This window comes from Typopeltis vanoorti, chromosome 9, assembly GCF_054136105.1.
Source record: "Typopeltis vanoorti isolate ZY-2024b chromosome 9, IOZ_Tvanoo_1.0, whole genome shotgun sequence".
Classification (NCBI taxonomy): domain Eukaryota; kingdom Metazoa; phylum Arthropoda; class Arachnida; order Uropygi; family Thelyphonidae; genus Typopeltis; species Typopeltis vanoorti.
In genome coordinates, this window is record NC_143557.1 from 87,189,139 (window position 1) to 87,202,227 (window position 13,089).

Sequence of the window (13,089 nt, forward strand, 5' to 3'; positions counted from 1 at the left end):
TTCTCTCTCACACACACACACACACACCTTACCTGCAGCTAGAGCAATCTCAACATTTGTAAACTGTGAAAGTTGCCTCGACACCTGATAAACTTGAACAGCAAGTTCCCGAGTAGGAACTAATACTAAAACACGAGTAACAGGTCTCTCTTTCGGTTTGTACAGAAGTCGTTCCAAAATAGGTAGCATGAAAGCAGCAGTCTTACCTGAAATTATTAATAAATATCTTCAGTTTATTAATATGTGAATTACACTATACCATTAATTATACTTTAAGATATTTGCTATTATCATCTTATTACATTTACATTTTTATTCACAGTTGATTTTGAACAAATAAATAAATAAAAAGGATATGTTTTAGTAATATAAATTTCACTAAACGAGACTGCATTATTTCTTATAATAGAAATTTCTTTAGTAACTAAAGTTTTGTATAAAAAAAACATCTTTATACAGTTACCTGTGGAAAATTGTTTAATTATGATATTTATTAGTAAAAAGATTCTCATCTAAAATTTAGTCTTAATTATTCACATAATTATGTAATTTCTTAAAAAAACTTGTGAGAAGAAAATTTTGAACTTTCTGATGAGCTTTTCAGTAAAGTCCAGTAGTCTTGTTTACACAAGAAACAATGATTTTGTTTTTGTCTCATGGCATGTTATTTGTCACCTAGCCAGTAGTACACGTGCACATAGTTTGTATTTTCACAAGAGGAAGTTGATATAGTGAAAGAAAAAAATGAAAAGATTGCTGATTAGAACAGAATAGATTCTGAAAGAAGCTGGAAGTTCAGGAAAGAAATGTAGTTTAAAGAAAAGGATGTTTCTTAAGCAAAAAAAAGTGCAAAAGGGTATTATGAAGGAAACAAATCGTTTTCTCGAGATTAATATACAAATTTCTTTCAAAGGAAGTGGAGTTGGAGCATAGAAAAAAGTGATAAGAAGAATCATATAGTGTCTCCTGAAGTAACAGAAAGTTCCTTTTGCTATGTTAAGCAGCAAACTCATTCCAGTTAAATATTTTGAACACAAAAGTTATGAATGTTTTGTGCTCAAGAATAAGGAAGTTTCCAGGGGGGGGGGGGAAACTTTATTGATAAGTTTGAAGATAACTGCTTATGTTTGTGTGTACTCATCAAACCTGTGATTTTGAAGAAAAAAAAATCTTGTGTGATATTTATTTTCTTTATGCGTGATGTTAAGTTTGTGAGCCCTTTTCTTTTTAGAATAAAAGTTTTAGTTACTGTACAATTGAACAGAGCTTGCAAAACAAACATTTTACGCACGTCAATACCCATGAAATATCACAAGTTACACTATATTGTTTGTAAATAAAGATATTGATTTTGAATTTATTTTGTCTCTCACTCAATATCTTTAATTCTTAAATTAACTTATTTTTATAATAATATCTTAATTAAGATATTAACATTCATATATTAATGTTATTAAATGAACAGTTAATAAACCACTCCAGAATACCAGACAAATAAATGGCACAGTCACTAACAGGATTGATTATAATTTTAATTTTAAGAAATTGAATGAGAAAGATTTAAGAAACGTTCCCTTATTGTGGTTTTTTTTTAAAGCTATTCTTTAATTATGGCCACTGATCAGGATGAGAGTATTGTGTATGTGTTAGGGAATTAGGAATGCTATAAACATATAAATTTATCACATTCTACAGAACTATAGCCAAGAATGTAATGAGAACATTTATTATTTTTTTCAAACTGCAGAAAAGATAAGAGATTGGAAAATGGTCAGATGATCAGTTAATGCTTATTAAAATCTAAGTTTCATGGGAAAAGCAAAGACTTCTCTTCATACTTCCAGAAGGCTCAGGCAAGCTCAAACATTAGAATTTTTCTTGCCAAACGAAATAGTCCAAGTTCATAGCAAACTGAAACAAGGCTGAGATATTGGGAGGAAATATGGCTTGGATGGGGTCTAAGGTATTTATGAGTGGGAAATTAGTGAATAACAAGGAGACATCAAAACTGACCATTACGTCAGTGTGCTGGAGTGTGAGGTTTCCTACAAACAGATAGAGGGGACAGCTATGGGTTCTGCACTGTTAGCCAACTTCTTCATGGAGACCTTTCAAGAAAAAGCCTTAAACTTTGCCCCATATAAAACAACTGTCTGGCTATGCTACGTACATGATGTGTTTCTGCAGTTTAAAAAAATATTCAATGTTCTCATTACATTCTCGACTATAGTTATCCATTTGGGCCACATGGTCTGGATATGCTCCATAATTTCTGAACATATCTAAACAATCAACACCTCCAGGATCCGGTTTACCTCAGAAACAGAAAACAACAACAACAATCTTCGATTCTTAGACACTCTGATTACATGAGAGCCTGTTGGATTCCTGGCATTCTCCTGCGAATGTAAGTAGTGAATGTAAGTAGATACATTCACTAGTTGTCACTCCCCCCCCCCCAACAATATGGAATTACAAAACCCTATATAATAGGGCAAAAATAATCAGTTCTGATAAGTGCCCTAACTACTGAATCTGACCACATCTACATTTTTTAGCCAATGGCTATAATCCCAAAATATCTAAAAAAAAAAATATTAAAACCCTGTAACCACAACCCTCTCCACTCCTCCTTCAGAGCAGAGATTACTAAAGATCTATCACCATTCCATATATCTGGGGAAAATTGACAAAAAAATCCCAAGGAATTCCAATCTTACAACCACTTACAGAGTGCATAAAAAATCGACATCTCCTATCTAGTCCACCAAAGACCAGCCACATTTTCTAGACCAGTGATGGCAAACCTGTGACACACGTGTCAGCACTGACACACTTCAGGGTTTCAGGTGACACACACACCTTGGATGTTGAAAAATATTGGTATTCAGATGAAAAAACTGCAAAAAATTGTGTAAGATCGCTCTGAGTTAAGGCGAAGGTATGTTTCGGCTTTGAGAATAAACTCAAAATATTTCAACATGATTTAGAAAGTAACAATTTTAAGTATTTCCCAAGAGTGAAAATTTTTTTTAACAAAACCAGCTCTGAAAATTGTGAACAAACATATCAACCAATCTATTGAAGTTCTAAAGCCAGTAACTGAGCAGTTTTCGTCTAGATTTGAGCAATTTCGAATGTTGGAACAAACAATCCAATTCATAAGGTATCCTGATGAAACAGAATTCATGGATCTTAAATTAGATGGCTTTGAGTAGTTGGATTTAAAAGATCTTGAAATGCAACTAGCCGACTTCCAGTGTAATCCTATTTGGAAAAGAAAGTTCATTGCTCTTAGAAATGAATTAGAAGAACTTGAGCAGGAACGTCTGCATGATACCCACGTTCTGATGAGAAGGCTGCCAAGGAGTTTGTAGGCAAATAGGATAAAATTATTATGGAGGAAAATTATTTGCCACAGCAAATATTTAAAATGGATGAGACCTCCTTGTTTTGGAAAAAAATGCACTAGTGGACAATTCATCCACAAAAGTTAAAATCTATGCCTGATTTCAAAGCTCTTAACGGCCGTGTTACAATTCTGTTAGGGGGTAATGTGGCTGGATATAAACTAAAACCGTTTGTGATATGGCACAGTGAGCCTTCCACGAGCCTTCAAAAACATTAGGAAGCATACTCTTCCAGTTCATTAGCAGAGATATAAGAAGTCATGGATGACTCAAAAAATTGTTTGCAGATGCCTTAATCAACTGTTATGCAAGTGAAATGGAAAGCTATTGTGTGAAAGAAAATGTAGAATTTAAAATTTTATTAATTCTAGATAATGCTCCAGGTCATCTGTCTTATATATTGTCGATCTTCACCAAGTTCAAGGTGATGTGTCTCCCTCCAAACACTACTTCATTGATCCAACCGATGGATCAGGGAGTTCTGGTAGTGTTTTGCTTGCTATTAACAAATTTATGATGAAAAGAAAAAGAGGAATAAGCAAAGCACATTGGACATTTTCATAAAAAAAGGTTACACCAGAAGAGCCGCAGCCTAGTCCTTCACATAGGAAACGTAATGAAGACATGATTATGGAGGAAGATTTGGGTGATTATTCTTCTGTTTTATAGTGGTAGTAATGCACAGTACAGTTTTATAAGGTTTAAAAATTAAAATGACAGTATACTTATTACAGTTAAGTCCCTAACCTATAACACTGTTGATTTAATGAATTGACTTACATCCTTCCTGATGGAACGGAACCCCGACGTAAGTTGAGGGATGACTTATAAGGAAATAAGTATAGGATGTTATATTTGGGCAATAATGATCAAGAAAAGGAAGGAGTAGCGATAGCATTCAACAACAAATATGACGATAAACTTCTTGATTGGAAGACTGTTTCAAGTAGTTATGTAGGCAAACTTCAAAATGAGGAAATGGATAATGAAACTTATTTGTGTATATGGTGCCACAGAGGTTCTCGTAAGGAAGAAGTGGAGGAGTTTATGGAGTCACTGGAGCAGATAGCTGACATAAAGGAAATAGAAAAAGTGGTACTTGTTGGAGATCTAAACAGCAGAGTAGGAAGTGAATCCACAGAGGCATAAAAATGATGTAGAAAAATTTGGAAAAAAGGTAATACTAATAATAATGTGAAGTATCTGCTGGATTTCTGCTCAGGATATGGACTAGTTATTACAAACGCCATTTCTCAACATAAAGATGTACTCAAGTTCATGTGGAGAGAAGACACAAGAAATAAGCAAAGCCTCATTGACTATGTTATTGTTGATAGTGATATCTTCATCCTGGCTCAGGATACAAGAGTGGATAGAGGATTTGAAATTGGATGTGATTGTCACTTAGTTTTAAGTAGGATAAAACTGAATATCACATTGAAGAGAGCAGTATGTAAAAAAAGTTTCAAAAAGAATTCAAGTTGAGCAGCTTTTACAGGTAAAAGTAGACTCAACTATACAAACATTACTGAAGAAGGAATGAAACAGTTCAAAAATAAGAACCAAACTTTAGAGTCTTAGTGGTTCCCTAAAGAAAACATTGATTCAGCTAGGGAGGCATGTGGTGAAGCTGTCTGCAAGGATAGAAAAATAAGAACATCATGGCAGACACAGGATCTTAAAGCAGTAATGGAAAAGAAGTATACCAAAAGTTCCTAGCAAATAAGTTGGCAGATGACCTAAAATAATACAGAAACAAAAATGTAAGAGAACTAAATGTGGGTGAAAGTAGCTAGACAAAATTCATAGAAAAACTTTTCAATATCAATACTCAAAAACTTGAAATGTAGAAAGGCAGCTGGAGTAGATGATGTTCAACCAGAAATGCTCAAATATGGAAGTGCAAAAGTTTTGCAGTGGTTACACTGCATAATTCAGAGGATCTGGTGAGAAGGTCAAATTCCAGATGATTGGAGTAGAGCTCTCATAGTTCCCATTTATAAAACAGAGAATAAAGCTGAATGTGAAAATTACAGAGGAATTTCTCTACTAAGTGTTCTTCTAGGTAAGATTTATGCAAGCATACTTGTAAAGAGGTTAAGAAAAATAGTAGAAGAGAAACTTGAAGAACAAGCTGGATTCAGGCCAAATTGAGGTTGTCAAGATCAGAGGTTTTATAATAAGAGGAATATAACAAGGATTTGAACACTTTATTTTGTAGATCTAGAAGAGGCATATGACAAGGTGCCCAGGAAAAAGCTTTTCAAAACACTACAGTTATGTGAGTAAATGGAAGATTATACAGGGTAAAGTATAATTTATATTTAAGTTATAAGTCAGCAGTTAGAATTGAAGGGAAGACAGGAAGATGGCTTAATGTAAAATGTAAAATCTGGCATAAGACATAGTACATTATGAAAGAAATGGATTTAATTCTGATATTAGAATTGGTGATATCAAAATCAGTTCTTCACTTTATGGATGATGAATTCCTAAACACATCCATAAAGTGAAGAGCACTAAAGTGAATAACAGCTGGAAAAATTTGACATGAAAATTTGCAATAAAAAGACTAAATCTATGAAAATAGGCTAGAACATGGAAACTTCAACTGAATTCTGAATGAAGAGCCTACTGAACAAGTAAAATATTTTAGCTATTTAAATACAATTTTTAGTGAAGATGACAAGTTATATCTGGAAATAGACAACAGAATAAGCAAAGTTGGCATGGTTGGGAACCAGTGGAATAAATTATATAGAAAGAGAGAGAAATTAGCCAAAAATACTAAACTAGCAATATACGAGTGTTCAAAACAATTTCAAGTTATGTATTTCTGAGTTCAGTTAGAAATAAAGCACTTATCAAAGATTAGAGACCACAGATATGAGAATTCATAGATGGCATAATGATATTAAAAATGAAGGCATTAGGAAGGAAGGAACTTGACATTGTTTACATTCAAGAATGTACGAATGGGCTAATCTAAGGTGGTATGGTCATTTAAATAGAATGGAAGAGGAAAGATTAGCAAAACAATTGTCTGATGGCAGGGAAAAAATTCAGCGGAAGACCTAAGTCTTAGGTGGATTGATTCAGTCAGACGTGCCCTAGAACAGTGTTTCTCAAAGTGTGGTACATGTATCCCCGGGGAGGGGGGGGAGTACGCAAAAGGTCTTCAGGTGGGGAACGTGAAAATTTTCGGCTATGCATCATCAATGCATGGAATCATTATATTTCTCAACAAATAGTGCAATTATAGACAACTGGGATAAAAACGGCACTAACTAATGAATCACATCTCCACTACAACAGAAACTGCTGTATAGACTCAAGCAAAACCGGTGCAACATATGTTTTTGCTTGACACCACCCTGTCATGAACATGTTAAAACTAAGTAATATATAGTGAATGTGTTTCAGATATTATGGAATTCGGTTGATGATAATTAGCATTTCAACTCAACTGTTGAAATGCAAATTTGTCTTTGGTTCATGCGATCATTTGTTAATACCGCACCAATCATATGCACCTCTTCATAGCTGCTCTATGTATCTAAAGTCTTGTAAATTACTGGTAATTTTTGCTTGAAATAATGGGAAAGAAGATGAAGCTATTTGGGTAGATGACTTTGACGATGGTGAAGGAGTAGAATGGTTTGCCAGAACTAGTTGTGAGTGCCCTGACAGTTCATGAGGTTATTGTGGGTCTCCTACAATGAGTCCTCTAACTCCATGGAGATACCTGTATAATAATAACAATAAAGTGAAATTGTGACCGAAATGTAATAGGAAAATAAAAGTTGTCTTCCATGTAAAGAACTTCACAACACATACCATGCATTAGGGTTTGTTCCTGAGAATTTCTGGGAAAAACTCAATTTTAAAATGCTAGGAATAATAAAAATATTTCCAAGAGAAATTCAAGATGTTTTTATAATCTGGTCCAATCTGAAATTCCCTGAGTTTACTGTCATTCCAGTTGCATCATGTGTGCTATATATATGCAGCAGCCAGCCTGGTTGGCTGAGTGGCAAGCGAACCCGCTCTCCAACCAGCATGCTGCAAGTTCAAATTCTGCTATGGGCATGGATGTTTGTCTTACCTCGTGCACTGCTATAACCTTTGTGTTCTTGCACCATTAAAAACAAAACAAAACAAAAAATCACAAACCATATGCAGCATGAAACTGAGGTTGGCAAAATAATTATAAATATTTATAATTAATAATAATTATTAATTATTATTAATAATTTTTGAATAAACACTAATTTAATTTCACTTACTTTATTGTAGTTACTGCTCACAATGAATAAAATGTATGAGGAATGGTTGCAGTAAAAAAAAAAAAAAAATAAATAAATAAAAAAAACTGAGCCCCATTATCAAATATGCTCTAAAACATTGCAGTGCAACAAATCATCACAAAAAAAGTGAACTTAACTGTCATCTCAAACATATTAATGGCATGAAAAGAAATAAAAAAAAAGTGAATATCATGTGCAAACACCCGTCCAATTAAAAAAAAAAATCATCTTTTCCATTTCTCACATAGCACATGGTTCGGTCTGCAGCAAAGGCCTATTCTTAATTTAAGGAAAGATTGTTGTTCTTCAAGATTTGTTTTTGAAAATAGACGTAATTGCAAGTACTAGTGATTTTTTCATAACTGCACTGCAGTAATGAAAAAATTCAAAAAATTATCACCGGTATTATAACAGTTATATTACAACCATCTACATCGAGTTGCTAAAATGTTTTAGGTTAAAGAATGAAATGATAGCAATGACAGTAGTGAATTCAAAAGTTATGACAATGATGTAAATACAAAGATGAAGAAATGTAACGAATTAGATAAGGGGTCTTCAACACATGGCCCACCGGCCATTTTGAAAAAATAACTAGTTAACATTAATACGATTAAATAAAATATAATTTCAATAAAGCCCGCAGGCCACTAAGCTATATATGGTATTTAGAATTGTAAGATAAGAAAGTTTTAAAGCGAATAAAAGTTGAGCAGCTCTCAGATGTGAACTGTAGACTAAAATACAGAAAGATTATTGAAAAGAAAATGAAAGAGTTTGAGAACAGGAATCAAACCTTGGAGATTCAGTGGCAAACTCTGAAGAAAACATTGATTGATTCTGCCAGAGAGGCATGTGGTGAGGTTGTGTGCGAGGATAAAAAAATATCAGAACTCACTGGTGGACACAGGAAGTTAAAGAGGCAGTGAAGGAAAAGAAGAAAGCATATCAAAAGTTCCTGGCAAATAAGTCAGCTTTTACTCTTACAGAATACAGAGACAAATGTAAGAAAGCTAAACAGCGTGTAAAACTAGCCAAACAAAAGTCATGGGAGGACTTTGGCAAGAATATAGAAAATAAATATCAAGAAGGTGGCAAAATATTCTGGAGGTTGCTGAAGAAGCTTAGGAATGGAGGAAAGAGTGCTGTAAAAGGAGTTAAAGATGATAAAGGTGACATGAAAACAGGAGAAAAAGATATCTTTGAAGTATGGAGTAATTACTTTGAAAAACTGCTAAATGAAACAAGCAGTGATGACAGCACAGTGATAAAAAACACTGACCAGGCATGCAGTCAGGAATACATATCCATACTTGAAGTAGAAAAAGCCATCAAAGGCTTGAAATGTGGAAAGGCAGCAGGAGTAGATGATATTCGACCAGAAATGCTGAAGTATGGTGGTATAAAAGTCTTACAGTGGCTGCGCTGCATAGTTCAGAAAGCCTGGACAGAGGGACAAATTCCCGATGATTGGAGTAGAGCTCTAATAGTACCCATATATAAAAAGGGAAATAAAACTGAATGTGAGAATTACAGAGGTATTTCCCTACTGAGTGTTCCTGGCAAGATCTATGCAAGTATTCTTGAGAAACGGATGAGAAGAATTGTGGAAGAAAAGCTTGGTGAAGAACAAGCTTGATTCAGGCCAAATAGAGGCTGTCAGGATCAGATCTTCACTTTACGACAAATAGTCGAGAAAGCATGGGAATATAACAAAGATCTGTATTTAAGTTTTGTCGATTTGGAAAAGGCATATGACAAGGTGCCAAGAGAGAAGCCATTCAATACGCTGCAATTATATGGTGTCAATGGGGCATTATATCAAGCAATACTTAGTCTTTATTTGAGTTGTAAGTCAGCAGTTAGAATTGAAGGAAGTACAGGAAGATGGTTTAATGTTAAATCTGGTGTTGTTATTCATTATCTATATAGATCACATTATGAAGGAATGTGGTATTAAACCTGATATCAAAATTGGAGATGTTAATGTCAGCTCTTTGCTTTATGCAGATGATGTTATACTTCTAAATAAATCCGCTACAAGTCTGCAAGATTCTCTGACTAAATTGAATAGCTGTTGTAATAGATATGGTATGAAGGTCAGCAATAAAAAGACAAAGACAATGAAAATAGGCAAAATCATTGAAAATGTCAACTGTGTTGTGAATGGAAAACCTGTGGAACAAGTAAAACATTTCAGCTACTTAGGCAAGATTTTTACTGAAGATGGTAAATTAAATATATAAATAGACAACAGAATCAGCAAAGCTGGTATGGTGGGAAGTCAATTGAATAAATTCATATGGAATAAGAGAGAAATTAGTCGGAACACTAAATTAGCTGTATACAAGACAGTGTTCAAACCAGTTTTAACTTATGGATCTGAGAGCTGGGTCAGAAGTAAAACACTTGACCAAAGACTAGAGACCACAGATATGAGAGTCCTGAGAAAGATTAGAGGCGTGAACAGATGGCATCAATGGCAATATCATATTAAAAATGAGGATATTAGGAAAGAACTTGACATTGTCAGCATCCAGGAATGCGTTAGCAGAGCTAATCTCAGGTGGTATGGTCACTTAAATAGAATGGGAGAGGAAAGATTAGCAAAACAAGTGTTCTCTGCCAGATTGGCAGGAAAACGACCCAGAGGAAGACCAAGATATAGGTGGATTGATACGGTACAAAGTGCCTTAGACGATAGAAATATAAGATCTGATAATGTTGGAGTCTTGATAAGTAACAGACTGATTTGGAGGAAAATTGTAGATAAGAAGTTAGTAATGAAGTAATTTTTTCATGTAGTACTGTCATATCCTGTACACCCCTTGAGAGTACATGGCAGGAATTTGATGATGATGATGATGAGATGCTTTCCATTTTCACAAGGAATGCTGTGCATTTGATACTTTACATAAAATCCTATAAAAATAAATATTAAATAGAACATGCTTCTTCAGCCATCTATCAGTACCAAGTGCTACTGAAGTACTAGTACTAACTTCGCAGGTAGACAGCTGAAGCAGTAGTTCGCTCGAGTGCGCTGTCTAGTGCTTTCCAGATACATCTTGAAGGTTCTCGATACTTCATTATTTTCATAAAAATACAAGAGAATCTCATCCACAGTCAGTCAGTCGTGAACAGTGTGATATTCGTGTATAAGCACACGCATGTTCGTCGTATCAGCCATAGATTATTACTGTGGTTTAATATTGCAAGACTTTTTTCATTAGTGTGAGACATATTCAGTGGATAATAACCGTTACACGGCCATTTTGGATCATTCTTTGGGTTCACCTTCCATCTATGACATCTAAGAGCAAAAAGCATAAATCAAGTGATTCTTGTGGTATTTAATGAAAAGTGGACCAATTTGTACTTTTTTGTGCCGATCAACAATAAGCCAGTGTGTTTAATTTGTCATGAGTCAGTATCAGTATCAAAAGAATACAGTATAAAATGACACTATGAGACAAAGCATGCATCCAATTTTGATCACCTTCAAGGGTGGCTTCGTGTGGACAAAGTGAACCGTCTCCAAATTTGACTTAAAATGTAAGCAGGGTATGTTTAAAAGGCAGAGGGAAGAGAGCAAAGTGTGCATCCAAGTAAATTATGTATTCTCAAAAAGCACAAACTGACTTATTTGCCAGGAATTTTTGATATGCTTTCTTCTTTTCTTTAACTTCCTGTGTCCACAATGGAGTTCTGATCTTTCGATCATTACAGCACTTGCCTCTCTGGCCAAATCAATCAGTGTTTTCTTCAAGCCTTGCCACTGAATCTCCAAGGTTTGGTTGCTGTTCTCAACCTCTTTCATTTTTTCTTCAATAATCTTTGTGTATTTTAATCTACACTTCACATCTGAGAGCTGCTCAACTTTTATTTGCTTTAAAACGTTCTTACGTGTTCTTCTTTTCAGTATGAAATTCAATTTTATCCTGCTCAAGACTAAATGGATCACTTCCGATTTCAAATCCCCTGTACACTCTGGTGTCCTGCTCCAGTGGAAAAACATCACTATCAACAATAACATAGTCAATGAGACTTTTCTTATTCCTTGCCTCTTCTCTCCATGTGAATTTGTGCACATTTTTATGTTCGAACCTTGTGTTAGTAATAACCAGTCCATGTCCTGAGCAGAAATCCAACAGGAAATTGCCATTATTATTAGCTTTGCTCTTTTCTCCAAATTTTCCCAAAATATTTTTGTATGTCTGACAATCATTTCCTACTCCAATTTAGATCCCCAACTAAACATCACAAGGATGAACTTTTCCTTTTTCATTCTGTCAGTTGCTTTCTCTAAAGCCTCAAAAATTCCTCCACTTCTACCTTAGTAGACCCTTCTGTGGAACAATAGGCACAAATAAGTCTTATTGTACAGTTCCCCATTCTCATATTTGCCGACATCACTCTACTTGAGAGTGCCTGCCATTCAAGAAGATTGGCCTCGTATTTAGTGTTGAATACTATGGTTACTCCTTGTTTTCCTTGATTGTCATTGCCTGAATATAACATTTTGTATTTATTGTTCAAAAAGATCTCACCAGTTTTTGCCTTTTTGTTTCAGTCACCCCTATTATGTCAATCTGATACACTTACCCAACTCCTCAGCTAGCTCCATTTCTTTGCCATTCAGGCTTCTTATTCTAGTAGTAAGACTTATACGTTGGTTAGACATAACTCGTAATTAGTTTACGGAATTAACAACGCATATAAAGTATATTAATTAAAGGTAACTTTAATGAATAGCTTCTATATTTCGGCAATGTCACATTGCCATCTTCAGGAACATAAAGATATGGTATGTGCACTCAGGAACTAACACAAAGCAAATGAGGAAGAAAGCAAGAAACTAATATTGTTCCTAAAGTCCTAATGGTGCCCTCTTGCGGGCTAATTTGGTAGTCTAGGCAGTTGGGCTGAAGTTCTCATAATGAAAGTCTCCCAAATTTGGGGCAGTTTCATGCACCCAAATTTGTTGAGGTTAGGAACGTTTTTTAGAGCTGCTGAAGATTCTTTGAATAATCTTTCGTATTTAAACTTGCTGCGATGGATTATTTTTGTTTTCTTCCAACGAATTTTATGGTGGGTATCTAAAGCATGGTCAGCCAGCCCAGAGCGGCTGTACTGGTGAAACCGGATGTAGTCTTGGTGTTCTGAAATCCTGATATTTGTTGTTCTGCCTGTTTGGCCAAAGTAGGACAATTTGCAGCTGCAAGGGACCTGGTATACACCAGGTAGGTCTAGGGGAAGTGGTTGGTCTTTGGTAGAGCGGATAAGGGATGCCAACTTTTTATATGGTCTGTAACAGGAAATAAGGTCATATTTTTTGAGGATATTGGTTATTTTTTCAGAGGTGCCCTGGA

At 34.9% G+C, this 13,089-nt stretch overlaps 1 protein-coding gene across 1 annotated transcript in view; it reads right to left on the minus strand.

Annotated features, from left to right (window-relative positions):
* Positions 1 to 13,089, minus strand: part of Rs1 (Dead-box helicase Rs1) — a 293,164-nt gene that overhangs the window by 188,513 nt on the left and 91,562 nt on the right. Inside the window, exon 7 of the mRNA XM_090398602.1 lies at positions 33 to 201. Coding sequence (XP_090254728.1) covers positions 33 to 201 — 169 coding nt within the window. The remainder of the gene's footprint in view (positions 1 to 32; positions 202 to 13,089) is intronic.